This window comes from Anneissia japonica, unplaced genomic scaffold (assembly GCF_011630105.1).
Source record: "Anneissia japonica isolate Jap-2015-1 unplaced genomic scaffold, ASM1163010v1 scaffold2030_len652032_cov178, whole genome shotgun sequence".
Taxonomy (NCBI): domain Eukaryota; kingdom Metazoa; phylum Echinodermata; class Crinoidea; order Comatulida; family Comatulidae; genus Anneissia; species Anneissia japonica.
The window spans coordinates 590,590-606,013 of NW_022705472.1; the positions used below are offsets into that span (position 1 = coordinate 590,590).

A 15,424-nucleotide genomic window follows, 5' to 3' on the forward strand; every position below is an offset into this window, starting at 1 on the left:
ACCAAAAAATTGAGCAACCGATCAGAGCTCAGGAAGCAAACTAACGATTTTGATTTGCGTGAATAAATTCGCCTAGTGTCAAACCGGCTTAAATTGTTTTGAATCATTTCAGGTTGGGTCAGAATACGATGCCAAAGAACAAGTCTTCCGTAACTATGGAAACCTTTTGGGAACCCTTGATGAGCCGATTATTCTCATGAAATGGGGAGAAGGGGAAGTATACACAATCACAATCACATGGATTGATCCCACCAATCAAATCGCAGCATCATTTGACACCACAGTTGATAGCGATTGTGATGAAATGCATCATAAACCGGAATTTAATAAGCCACTAAGACCTGGGAAATGGACCATCAAAATGCTTTACCAGTGGATGGTTGTGGCCGAGACAAATTTTCTGGTCATACCGCTGGCTGTAAAATATGGTGAACCAATAACCGAACATGATGCAGAATCCACTAATAGCGGGCCACCTCGTAATAGCTATGTGGATCGTGATTTCACAAGTATGAAAACAATATTTCAGTTAGCTGATTCGGAATCGATTGTTGAACTTGCAAACGAAAAAGGGAAGAAAACCGGAGAGGATTTGCACAGCTGGGTTGATGAGCTTGTTGGAACTTTTTGGATAATGGGTGGTTTTTGTATGGACATCTTAAATTCCAATGGTGCTGTTTGCAAAGGTCTTACTAAATGTCGCGATGTTCACTGGAGCACAAAATCACCGGATCCAAAGTCTGACCTCACCATCCCTAAACATCAACCATAATCTTATGTACTTAACATGTAATGAGAAATTTTAAAAACCTTTCATAAAACCAAATATATGCAGAGTTTTTAGCCCTATCCACACTATCAATTTTTATACAAGTACCTATGATTTGCCCATTTATGAATGTGAAACCTTCTTATAATAATGTACAGATTACCAGCAATGGCCATACTTGTTGAGACGAACAATAAGCAAAGAACCCTGTATTTCCTCTCAACAGTGTTTATCTTTTACAATACCGTATATACTTGCGTATAAGATAAGACTTAAAATAGAAAATTCCGGTCGAAAAACGAGGTCATCTAATACGCGCGAAAAACAAATTTTAGATTTTTAAAATCATGTTGGTCTTTTGTCTTTTAACATGCGAATTTAATACTGCAATGAAGCTACTAAAATGTTAGTAGGCCTATGAATGAACGAATTTTAAATACGGGGAAGTAAGCTTTTGATGAACATATAAAATCTTATAAAATGCAGCAAAATGTATGAATTCCGACGGTGAAACGGGAGGGGAGGCGCATCTTATATGCCCGATGTACAAAAATCGTCTTATACGCGGGTCGCCTTATATGCGAGTGTATACGGTACTTATATGACATCATGTCCATATTTGGGTAATTTACACAAATTCACATAAACTTTGATAGTTTTGATAGAGCTTAAATCGCTGTCCACCTATCAAATTTTCTTTGACAAAAAACTGTTGTATGCCCATATTTAGTCGTGATGTGCCTATATATGGGCATGATGTGATGTCATCATGACCATATATAGGCATGTCACATGTTTTTGTCAAATACAATTTGATAGTGTGCACATGGCTTAAGAAGAAATTTGTACAGTATTTTCATAAAAAAAAGAAACTTAAGGATACAGCCAGATTTGGATACGTCTGCTGTTAAAATCGTTGGGGAAAACAGCTAATGAATTTGGCTAAAAAAAAAAGCAAGTATTATTTATGTTTGTGGCTGTTTCCCTATTGTGTTGTTCAACTGTGTTTGTGTTGAATATGCGCTGTGTACATTCATGAATATTAATGTTTTAGTGAATATTCATTAATATATTTAATGAATATACATAGACATTTTGCAGGAAGATTGTTTTATATATATTTCAGTAAATATATTTTTTTTCTTATTTCTACCTCTTTGATAATATAAATTGCTTCCTTTACCCAGGAAAATGGAAGCTTGAATTAACTAATGTCTATGAACTTTAAGGAAAATGTTAGTTTTCATAAAAAGGAATATAAAATAAATTTAATTTTATAAGTAAAAATGAAAAGTGGTACACTAAACAGGTATCTAAATATTAAGATACTAATATGACCTTTGACTTCTTTCCGAGGTGGATTTCTTTTTGAGGCTACTTTTGCTTCAATTCGAGATGGGCTTCTTCTCAAGATGAAGCCCATTGGGCTTCTATTCAGGGTTTTACTGTATATGATTTATTAGCATATTGGACATATTGGCTACATACTGAACAAACATATTTTTAAAAAGAAGTTAAAAAAAATCAAATTCCAACTTATATAGGAGACCTGTCATTATAACTCAACATTTATTTTTATATTTGAGTGTCCATATGTACATTTTGCTGATTTTATTAGAGTTGTGTCTATATTTTGCAAGTTATTTTTCTCATTATACCTCGTTGAATTCTTAGTTTGCACACATGCTAAACAAAAATAATATACCCGCCAATTACCCGCCAATAATTTTAAGTTTATTTTACACATGTTTTTTTAGTTGTCAATGTATGTGAGGGCTTGTGCATACACCAGGGAACAATTAAGTATATTACATTTCTCCACAAATTTAATGTTTTCTTAAATAATTTCTTTAAATATTCAGTATTCAAAGTGTTGGACAAGATGGACTGTTCTTAGATTTAATAACATTTTACTTTTTTATAGCAACAATATTTGATATTATTTTAAAAGTTTTTATTTAACTCATCTTTATTTTTTAAATCTGATATTTAATTTTTTTCTATAGTTTTGCAAATATTTTCCATTTAATATATTTCATTTCTAGATAATATTTTTGCTTTTAAAGATTATGACATATTGCTCACATAGGTATGGCATCTAGATGGCTGAAGTAGCACTCTCAGAGTTGTATAATAATGTGATTCTTTATTTTGAGACCCACTGAAAAACACTGGCAGCCTAAATTTGTGTCATGACCCACAGTTTAGGAAGCAGTGCTCTTAGAGTTTTGTCCAACTTACAACAAAGACACGCTTTCTTTCAGATTTTTGTGAAAAAAAGCACTGATGGCGTTGTCGGGTAGGCCTTGCCTAGCCGTTGAGGAGCCACAGTAAAACCTGATGGGGAAAATGAAACATGGTGGGGGGGGGGTGTGGCCCATCTGTCAGGAACGATGGGACATCCGTTGGGGAATAGATGGTGCCGCCCCTGAACAACATCAGACAAAGTTGAAGCACTGTTCGTTGAAGATTAAGCCCATAATACACACTCAATTTTTATGTAATAATTATGTTTGTGTATATAGCCCAAAAATGGGCATGATTATGTCATATCTTACCCATATATGGGCATGATGATGTCATATCACCCATATGGGCATGATGTCATTTCACACCCATATATGGGTATGCTGATGTCATATCACACCCATATATGGGCATAGATGTCATATCACACCTATATATGGGCATGATGATGTCATATCACCCATATATGGGCATGATGTCATATCACACCCATATATGGGCATGATGATGTCATATAACTCATACATGGGCATGATGTCATTTCACACCCATATATGTGTATGATGGTTTCATATCACCCATATATGGGTATGATGATGTCATATCACACCCATATATGGGCATGTCATATCACACCCATATAAGGTCATGATGATGTCATCACACCCATATATGGTAAATTATAGTTTTTAACACGTAGATAGCTTAGATAGAGCCTTAAAGATTCAAATGATAATGTGTAAAATGCTATCATATTTTTATCTCTGCCTGGCACAACATATTTTATGATGATTCCTATATGATATTTGATATTTATTTTATGTATTTTGTACAGCTTTGTATATTTTTTCTGTAATGTAAGAAGACTGGACATACTGAGCATTAGATTATTTTGAAGAATGGTGGTAACTATGGCATAAGTAATTATTAACTTTACAATTTACAATGTTAATTATTATTGTAACGATGTAAATTGTTTGCCTTTTTGTTTACAGTGGACAAGTGTGTCATATCTAAACTTGTCAACTGAATTGAGTAAATTTTGGGTTTCTGTTTTAAAATTTAAATTAAGAATATATTTTTCTCCCATTTTTAGACTAAAAAGGCTTGACATTTACATTGTTGCTATAGCAATGGGACACGATATGAAATGATTTGATTCGAATAATAATATTGATTATTATTGTTATTACTAATAACACCATCATTATCAATAATTATCATCATTATTTTCATTATTAAAATTGTTGATGTCGTTGAATTATTCGTTGTTGTTATATCAAGAAGACCAAATGTAATCATTTCATTGCACTATTAAAGTTATTGTTGTTGTCACTATTAACCTTGCTACCATCAAGAAGACCACATTTGGTTTTTTGAAATATGTTATAATAAACAATTACTATAGGTGTATCCTATACACTACACTAGACTAGTGAATTAGGGCATGAAAAAAAATTGCCCAAATGGCACACACAAACTGAAGTATGATTTTTAATGCATTTGTGAGCTGTCGTGACAAAATAAGTCATGTGGTACAAAAAATTATAAATGAGTTATTGATATATTTAGATAGATGAATAGATATGCTTTCTTTTTGGTCTTTGAATCATGTTCTTAGGTTGAGTGTTGTCCACACAAACTGAAGTATGATTTTTAATGCATTTGTGAGCTGTCGTGACAAAATAAGTCATGTGGTACAAAAAATTATAAATGAGTTATTGATATATTTAGATAGATGAATAGATATGCTTTCTTTTTGGTCTTTGAATCATGTTCTTAGGTTGAGTAAGATCATTTGAAGTTCAGATGTCTAAAAACATAATCTAATGTTGGCTCTAAAGATAAACAACTGATAAATTTGTGTTGTTTTTTCTAATCAATTCTGAAAAATAGCTTTACAAAACGTGCCTCAAAAACATGATTACCCTTGATAACTCATCTCAAAACTTTTGCTACTATGAAATATACATATTATACTAATCAGAAAAACTGAAACAAAATTTCTGTCAAAATATCACTTCAGATATATTTTCTTTAATATATCAAATTAACCTGGCGTACCACAACTCATTTTGTCACGACAGCATTTATTTTCTATTCTATGTGTTACATTCTCCTGTTGTGTATTGAAATATGACTATACTAATTGCTTTGCAAGTCAGTCACCTCCGCTTTACAATTCTTAACTGTTGCCTGGAATCAAAGATCTTATACATGTAATAACAAGATGGAATTCTCCACTATTTCTACATGCAAATTCTGTAACAACATAAGGGCGCCCTCTCACAATTAGAATTACTTTTCAACTTCGACATCAACAATCTTTAAAGAGGTGCATTCTGCAGTTTCTGTGTGCAAATTTTGTAACAACCATTGTAACCACTAGGACACCCTTTTTCAAATACAATTAATTTTTATGGTTCTTTTTACTGAACCACAACGCTTCAGTTTGTTACGCGTAGACTAGCGGAGAGTGCTATCTTGCTATTATAAGATCTTTGCCTGGAATATGTTGACAAAAGGTCTAGTCAAAGATTCTCCCTCCAAAAGATCACATAAAGAATAATGAACTCATTATGGGATTATTTTTTTATGTTCATAAGTGAGTGCATACACAGTGCATGTTTTGTACTCTTGTAAAAATAATTATAAAAATGGATTTCCTCTAATAGTTATTATTAATATTGTACATGTTTTTGTTACTATTAAAATTATATTCATTAATATTTTTAATGATTTTGAAACTGGCATTATTACAATACTTGGTCAATTGATATTTTTATTTTATTATAATATCTGTAAAATCTCGAAAAGAAGTCCTGGGATTCATCCTTCTTTTTAGGACCATTGGATCCGCCTCTTTTTGAGATGGGCTGCTTTTCAAGATTCTGTTTAATATTTTTTTATTTTTAACTTTTTGCAATAAAATATTTTGATACAGATTACGCTATCATAATCTTCAAATATAATGTCAGTCTGAATGTAGTCTCGAAAGAAGCCCATAGTATCTTGATTAGAAGCCTATATGCTTCTTTTCGAGATGGGCTTCTTTTAGAGATTACTCTTGCAAACTAAAGAGGGGGTGGGGTGGGGCTCCTTTTCGAGATGTGCTTCTTCTTGAGATAACCCCATAGGGCTTCTATTTGAGTTTTTACAGAATTTAAAACGTGTTGTTCACATCCAAAAGTGTGTGACTTGCCACCAAGTCCTGCCCACACTATCAAGTTTATGTAACAAATGTGCATTTAATTTGTCCATATATTGGCATGATGATGTCATGTAACTTCCATATATGGGCAGGTACAGGTATTGTCACTAAAAATATATGATAGCGTGTGACAGAGCTTTTCACAAAAATTGTTATTGATTGTTGTTGTGTTCTTACAAATACTATTTTTATTATTGGTGATATTTTTCTTATTACCGACATACTTAAATTGTAAAAGGTTATTTATATTGTATATTATGTTTTATGTTTACGTTAATTTTTGGTGCTATCGGAATAATAAGAATAGAATAATTTTTATAATTGATAAAATAATGTAGTTTAATTAGATTTTTAAATGCATGCTACTGATGTAGTTTTTAATGTTCTGAGACTAATTTCTTAGTTGAATTTCTGTAATATATAATGTAACACCAACCATAACAATTTTTTTGGAAATTATAAAATAACATGATAATAAAATGATTTTTGTAAAACAGGCTTACTGTGTTTTGAACTTTTATTTCTAGTTGAACATATAACATATCAAGGTTCATGTTGTTATACTGGCAACCAAGAATGAATGAGTTGGAAGTGAAGTCATTAGGTAGGTCTTTGTAACATTTACATTAATGTGTATAGCATCAATGCATTAAAAGACAGCTGGGGCGGATGCATTGGCGTATCTAGAAGTCTTGAAATGGGAGTGCTAATGGGTGGGGACACAAAAGTGAAGTGGGTGGATGAGCTCGATGATTAGTTAAGGGGCGCTAATTCGCAAAATAAGGTGATTTTATGTGATTTTTAACTACTGTACTTGACTGTGATTTCTGGGTGGGCAGATGGGGGGATGCGAGTAATTTTTGGAGGGGCGTGCGTTCCTGCGCACCCCCCCTAGATACGCCATTGGGTGGATGCAGGATTTGGCAGGAGTGAGATAAAATTTTGAGAATATGGACCTCAAGCTGCACTCTCATACTTAAAAATCTTGCTGGTCCTCTCTTCTTAATGATAAAAATATTAACAGTTACCAACAACAGTTATTTTTCTTGAATACACATTAGAATTTAAAGAGTGCGATTACACCGTCTGCATCCGCCCCAGCACAGTCTTGTAATAAAATTGAATATCACTAAAGGAAATCAATCTCAATTTTAGATTATCCTGAATCATGAAGTAGGCCTTAAGTAGTCAAATGGATCAACAAATATAGCATTTAATCCATATTGGATGTGTCCTATTGATCAAGGATCAGTGAACACCACAAAGTTATTAGCTTATTTTCATGGTAAATATTGATGCCATTTGAATACAAGATCTATATAGTTGTACACAATTATTAATAAGCAAAACTGAGATAAGATAGTTTGCTACACAATTGAATATGTGTAGGATGCTTCAAAATACAGGGGTCCTAAGTCTCCTTTGACTTGTAACGGCCTCCTGCACTTCCGCACCCAGACGAGAATGTCCTGGTAAATAAAATGTTTTTCAGTCATAGGCACATTGATTGCTGCAAAAACAAATGAATCTTGAATCTTCATAGTTTGTTGTTTTTATTCTGATGAACGACCAAGTACTGTATCCACTTGTAGATGATGTATTGGTCAGTTCCAGCGATAGGCCTTGCACTGGCTATAGCAGTCCACCTCTCCATCACACTACTAGCATCACAAGATACCTTGTTATTCGTGTCGACTTTTAGCTGTTGTATCAGCTTCTGTAAGAGGAGGACAGAAAAAGTGGTTGATTTCATTGTAAAATTATGCAATATTGTAGTCAACATCTGGTGAATTGCCAGAAGTACAAAACGAAGACATAAAATGGCCTAAATTCAATGCAAAATTTTAATAAGAAAAATGAATACTGAATACAAAATAATTTATTGTCCAACATAAAAAGAAGGAAATGCACTCAAAAACTTGCAAACATTTAAAATCACAGCACTGAATATTAAAATATATACAACTGGCACACATTTAAAATCACAGCACTGAATATTAAAATATATACAATTGGCACACATTTAAAATCACAGCACTGAATATTAAAATATATAATTATAAAAAATGACAAATTTAAATATATAAAACTATGGAGAATTAGAGAAATAAACAAAAGAGCAAGAAGAAATAAAAGAATATGTGCCAATGAAAGACCATGGTAGGCTTTTTTAGACTTGATTACAGTGGAGTCAATACAAACATCCCCTTTTCCTAATAAGTAAATGAGCAGCCGAAGCAGTTTCCTTAGCAGAAGCTTTTTGGCAATTTAATAGTTGACATTGTGGCGGATCCAGGAATTCAAAATAGAGGGCCCAGATTTATGATTATAGCACCTCTAGATGGTCGGAAATAGCACTGTCACTCCTAAATTCATTTCAAATTTTCATTTTTTCACTATTTTTTTTTTTTTTTTGTAATTTTGAAAAATTAATCCACCACTGTGTAATGGTACTATGAAAATCAGCCTGACCAGAATTTTTATGAAGCCAAGTGGAATTTATTCAGTTTGACTTTGTAATAGTTGATGTTGTGGCGGATCCAGGAATTCAAAATAGAGGGTGCCCATGGTACCCATGGATTATGGTACCTCTAGATGGTCGGAAATAGCACTGTCACTCCTAAATTCATTTCAAATTTTCATTTTTTCACTATTTTTTTTTTTTTTTGTAATTTTGAAAATTTAATCCACCACTGTGTAATGGTACTATGAAAATCAGCCTGACCGGGATTTTTATGAAGCCAAGTGGAATTTATTCAGTTTGACTTTGTAATAGTTGATGAGGTTTTATTCATTATTAAAAATTGCCACATTCTTTAGTGCTTTTTCATGTGGAAAAACTTGTGTGTTAAAAATTACTTGTTATTAAGCGAACCATGAAATGTGCAATCAGTAGAATCAAAATATTCTAATCTAAGGATCAACAGACAGAATACGAGTACTTTGACTAAGCATGCAGACAAGTGTGATATCATGTTAACGCGCTGTCTAGACTATCAAATTATGTCTGACATGTGACATGCCTAAATGCCTAAATATGGTAATGATGACATCACGTCATGACTAGGATGGGATGGCAGATATTTGTAAATGCCATGGCGCTAAAAAGGGATCTGTAAGCTGTAATAACATAACAATAATAATAATAATAATAATAATAATAATAATAATAATAATAATTCTTTAATTTGTCCTCATTCAAATAAAAAATCTGGGAAAATTTGGGCTGGGGACCCGTGAAAGCTGCAGTGCAGCGCCTCCACAACAAGTACACCTACGGATACAGACATTGACTTCAACCCGCTTAACTCACAATATGAGGGTATATTTGAGGAGACAAGCGATTAGACTCAAGTTAAAACCTGACGCTGGCTGGGTTTGAACAAGGGTCTTTAGCGCAAGAAGCAGGAACAATGCCAACCACTTAACTCAATACAGTGACTAAAGCAAAACCATAGAAAGGAAAGCTTGTACAAAATAGCTTGCAAAAACACAACTATAAAATAGACTGTATAATTTTACATAGTTTGTATTATTCTGTGTCCAAATTTTCTGTGAAAAATATGGTGATGATCTTGATGATCACAACCTTTTATGGGCTTGATGATGGTTCACATCCATATATGGACTTAATGATTTCATATCAGACCCATATTTGGGATTGTTGATGTCATCACCCATATGGGCTTGATGATGATTTCATCCATATATACGGACTTCATGATTCCATATCAGACCCATGTATTGGCAAATGGTAGGTATTTTTTCACATAAAACATCGTGTGGACAGATGTTAAGTCACAAGGTTGTGTTATGTAAGTGAAGGGTAAGTCAGTCAGTTCATTTTTTTACATAGCGCCTATTCCTTTAGGTTTCAAAGCACTTGTTTTACCCTGGTCACTGAGTCCACATGCTTAAGTCATGGATGCTTAAGTGTAGCTGCTGGTAATCAGCAAAGGAGCAGGCAACTTCACTAGGTACCCATTTGTACCCCTGGGTGGAGAGAAGCAATGCAGTAAAATGCCTTGCTCATGGAAACAAGCAGGCATTATGAGGGATTGAAACCCTGGGAAACCATACTGTTCCCGTTGTGCCAAACTGCTTCTACAAGTTAAATAAGGAAGGAATAACCAAATGAATGAATACATTTACAAAATAAAATAAATTTAATTTCTATTAATATAATTATATGATAACAATACTTACCAACTTATAAGATAGTCCTGCTTGTAGGTGGTTAATTTAAGGCCAAATAAATAATGAAATTAAATGTTAAATGAGGAGATTATATTTTAAGCCAAAATTTTTTTTTTATGATATAGGGTAAAGGTTAAAGGTAAAGGAATGACGGAAAAAACCTAAATGCATCGATGAGGCCCAGTGGCTCTCGTTAACATTCCTGAACCAAAAAAAAAAAAAAAAATTAAATAATGTACAGGAATAGAAATAACAATAATTATGCAGTATACCTTTGCTTGAATGTCTTCAAGTTGGCCACTGAGGTTTGGTGGAAGCTGCATCACTATGATATATAAAAAATATATATAAATGCATTTCCCATATATTTTTTAATATAATCTGTCGGCAAAGAACTCTGATGGCTGTTCTGATGGCTCACAGTAGTCCATGTTTTCTTTGGGCCTTTTTATGTAAGCATACTGTAAAACCTCAAATTGAAGCCCTGGGCCTCTTTTTTTTTTGCAAACTCTGGATGAGCTTCATATCGAGATGGGCTTCTTTTCGAGACCACTTTTGCAAAGTAAAGAGGGAGGGGGGCTTCTTTTTTGAAAATGAATGCTGTAAATTTTCGGGATTAGTACTATAAAACAATAAGTAGGGCCACTGTAATATTAATCTGTATTATGGAGTATAATAACCGGCATTAAATCACCTAAACTACTGTATAAACCAAGCACGTTTTCAATTTATTTTGTTTCTTTGAAATTCATGTACAGTGAATGTACTGTACTATCTTGAAAAGAAGCCAATGCTGTCTTCTTTTGAAGAGGGTGGGGGGGCTTCATTTCAAGATGAGCTTCACAAGATTAAGCCCATTGGGCTTCAAATCAAGGTTTTACGGTATACAATCTTATTAGTATTTGCCCTACTACAAATGGGGCAGGGTCCAGGTAGTGCCTTGGGATACGGCCCTGTTTGCTTCAGTTGTTTTGAGTATTTAAGTGTAATGAAACAATCACTGAAAGAGTAAGGTAAAATATCTTGCATTGTAGTTTAACCTTTAGTTCTAAAATCCCCCGAAGGAATATTTAGTCAACTATACTATTTTTTTGTTTGTATTATATAAAAAAACCCTTTTGTATATCAAATTTTAATCCAATTTAACAGCTTAATATTTTAGGCCCTAATAGATTACCGATGATTCTTCGTGGTCGGTAATCGTTCGCCTCGCAAACCTGTGACTGCTTTAAGCGTCACAGCATAAAGAGCTCAGGAATGTTAATTAGGCATTTTTAACTATAGTTACAAATCTAAACAAATAGTAAGTAGACTATTTATTGAAAATTGACTTACTATATGCCCGGTAAGTTCCGAAAACAAGACAATTATGTGAATTTTGTTAAGGGCAGACTATTGTATGATCAACGCTACGTGTTAAGGCACTTGGACACCTTGTCACTTTGACCTAAAGGTTATATTTTTTTTTTCATAGTCATAATAAGAATAATAATTATTATTTTTATTATTATTATTGTGATTTAATTATCACTTTATTATCATCATCAGTATTATTATTATTATTAACAGCAACAACAGCAGCATTAGTATTAATTATATTAAAATCATAGTAATAATAAAAATAATAATTATTATTGTTATTACTTATTATCATCATCAGTATTATTATTATTATGATTATTATTAATATTATTATTATTAACGGCAACAACAATAATAAAGAGTAGTATAGTAGTTGGCAGCAATTGCAACATGGCTGCCATTGCAAAAATTGAATTCTACAGTGCACATTCCAGGATTTACCTTTTTGTGCAAGGAGGGGGTGTAATATTGGAATGAGGGGACTTGATTGGGGGTATGGGCCCAGTGGTGCCACCAGAAATTTGCCAGAAAGTGGTCCGACATGTCCAACAGGAGGGTCCGAGTCTAAGGCCTGACGAATCCTCAGTCGACGGCCCGGAATAAAAACTCCCTTGTAAGGTTCACCGGGAGAGTTTTTATGACTTAGTACGGTGCAAATTGTGCTTTTAGACCACAATATTAGGGATTGGAAGTCAAAAGAATGTTATTTGGGTAGGCAAATTATAATTTTTTTAATTTTATTTTGGTCTGACGACCTAGTCCTGAATCCCAGTCCAAGCCCACCCCCGTCCCCCTTGCTGGCGCCACCACTGTATGGGCCATTACTTAAAAAATGTTCATAAATGCCTGTATTTTGAGAGGTCTGTTAATGACTTAAATTTCTTCTAAATCAAGTTTAATTAGTATATTTTATTATTGCACAGCAAACTATAATCTGTTGAGAAAGGTCACTAAAACACATAAATCAATCAATTGTTGGAAGTTACATAGCGCCAAATTATATCACACAAATGGTGATGTTCAATGAATTTTTTTGAAGTGCCGTTTGAATTACTTTTTACAGATGTCTCGTGTCGGGCCTTAACAACAAGCGGTTTTTTAGCCAAAGATGGTAGACGGGTTGTACAGACTGTTTAAATTTATTTTTGTGGACTGCAACAAAATTGTTGTCAGGCTGTATGTGCCATGTGGTGTGAATGAGGATATCAATGTGTCATGCATGCATTTAGGGGCTAAAATTCATAAACCACCATTCTATTTAAAATCCATTTCCATTTGTTAAATTTCACAAGTAGCGCACAAAAATTATACACAATCTTTGCAATTATAAGAATTCACATATATGCCCTCAAAACATCACCATTTATTGAAATTTGTTAATTTCATATGGAAAATGTTAAAATTACAATAAATTATTATTATTTAATTATTATTGTACTGCATGTGACTTGGTGTGAGAGCAGTGACATGAACCGTATTTGAGTGTCAGTCATACACAACAACTGACCAATCAGATGTTTAATTTCCCGACTAAGCTATGTGCTTCTCTACAATTGGTTGTTATTTGTAGGACTTATAAAGGCCAGGGCTTAGCATTACACAGGCACCAAAGCTCTGAAGGTATCTCCTTGGCTCAGCGCACACACACACACACAGTGGCTACCACAAACCTCGTGTAATAATCAAGAAATAATTCAACATGCTCTAGCATGATCTTAGAAATTATCACCCCCTCCCCCACTTATATTCCTTCGTCCCCGTCTTGCTAATACTATAAGGATAAAATCAGTTTCAGTTTACTCAGTTTTCCACACTTAAAATAAATATATAAAGGACAATAAAACGTAAACATAGGAATACAAATTACAAAACATAATGTTATTGAATGTACTTACAAGGTGTTTAAGTTGTCAACATGTTTCATGGACTGCATTAACCCAGAACTAACTTTTAGTTCTATACTTAGATTAAAGTTAGTTCCGGATAATATCCAGATTTAATCAAACCAGTAGGCAACATAAGGATTGAAAACTGTAGCGCTTGTTGCATATCTCCTGGTAATTCCATAACAAGTGATTACTTTCAACTTTCCGAGTGCACTGAGAGGAGACTCATTTATGTGAACATTCTGAAAAATTATAAGCTATTCAAATACAGGCCCATGAGAGAGGCCAGTAATTTACTTCTGTAAATCTCAAAAATTTACACTGACAAACTTTTTCAAAATCAAACATTTTCCAAGTAAATTTTGGTGTGGTTGATCATGCTAAAAACTTCAGTAGACATACTCTAGACCCTACATAACTTATAATACTGTACTTAACACAACTTCTACACAATTCAGACACACCACTTCCCAAAATGAATAGAAATTTGTGAAGTGAAACGAGAAGGAAATGAGATACACCCATATATAAATAGCCAGGGGTTAAATAGAGTACAAAACAAGGTTATGAAAGGGGAGTGAACTTTTCTATTCACTGTTAACTTTCAACTTAACATCATTCAACTTAACAACATTCAACTTAACATCGGATCTGATGCAAAATTTAGACCGCGTCCCCGGTCTAAATTCAGTGTAAATGCACCTTTAGAGGGACAATTATTGGGTACACGTGACTTCCAGGGGCGGATTTTGGGGAGGGGTGGGCCAGCCCCGGCCCCTCCTTTTAGAAGGTAAAAAAAAAAAAAGAAGAAAAAAACAAGAGAAAGAAAAAGAAAAAATTGATCGCTCAAAATGCCTCAGAGGTTATTTTAGGCCGTCTAGAACTCAAAAATTTCGCGGGGGAAACCCCCCAGGGTAGTATTATCTCGATTGGCCCCACTTTCGGCCAACTTTCCTTCCCCCCCCCACCCTTTTTGGACATCTCTGGATCCGCCCCTGGATTTCCTCGGTTTTTCTGAAGGACTGAATGACCCGCTTAAATATAAAAGTTCTTTTTAACTGTTTAGGCCAACACTATATGTAATTAAATATATATTGTTTATGATGAAGATATGAATTGTTTTTTTTTTTAAGATTATTAGCTGTTTTCTGTTTAAGTCTATATAAGGAATTTCCAAAGAAAAAAGGAAGGGTATTATTTACAATTGGCAAGAAAATATTTTGTCATTCAAATTCAATATATCATAACTAAAACTAACTACTTTTAATTGTTATTATAATACTATTGTAATTATATTTATTTTTATTCAAAATATTAGCTTGATGATAAAATATATTTATTAATAAAGTGCTGGTATTTATTTTTATTCAAAATATTAGCTTGATATTATCAGGTGAAGTCTTACGTTTCACTTAGCTTTTCAGTTTCTTTTTTTCGTTTAGGGACCACTTAGGATACAAGCCCTTGGGCTAATATTAGTATTGGGCGAGTCAAGTGGCCAAGCGGTAAGGCAGAGGTGCTGCTAACTAACAGCCTAAACATTGGTGCTGGTTTTGGTTAGTAAAAACAAGTTTTCCAAGATTACTGTAAAAATCTGGCTTGTGTGCTATTGCATTTTTGGAAAGAGTGGGGGGTTACCCCGATGCTCCGGTTCATTTCAGCCCCAGTCGTGGAATAATGGGAACATACAAAACACCTCTCTATGACTGCTACAGTAGACATGGACCGCTCCCAAAACACGTTCAACACAAT

At 33.7% G+C, this 15,424-nt stretch overlaps 1 protein-coding gene and 1 long non-coding RNA gene across 3 annotated transcripts in view; one reads left to right on the plus strand and one right to left on the minus strand.

Moving 5' to 3' along the window:
• LOC117105532 (xylosyltransferase 1-like) overlaps positions 1 to 6,724 on the plus strand; it is a 60,862-nt gene extending 54,138 nt beyond the window's left edge. The window contains exons 10-11 of one of the 2 annotated variants that reach the window (XR_004444920.1): positions 113 to 4,637; positions 4,800 to 6,724. Coding sequence is in view for 1 of the 2 variants with exons in the window: in XM_033246700.1 (XP_033102591.1) it covers positions 113 to 772 (660 nt within the window). In the remaining variant the exon portion in view is untranslated. Of the gene's footprint in view, positions 1 to 112 lie in introns of both variants that reach the window. The other variant, XM_033246700.1, reaches the window with a different exon arrangement.
• Positions 5,649 to 14,398, minus strand: LOC117105533. Its single transcript, XR_004444921.1, has 3 exons — positions 13,682 to 14,398; positions 10,697 to 10,749; positions 5,649 to 7,944 (listed from the first exon to the last, which is right to left on the minus strand). It is a non-coding gene; the product is annotated as an uncharacterized LOC117105533 (long non-coding RNA).
• Positions 14,399 to 15,424: the final 1,026 nt, after the last annotated feature.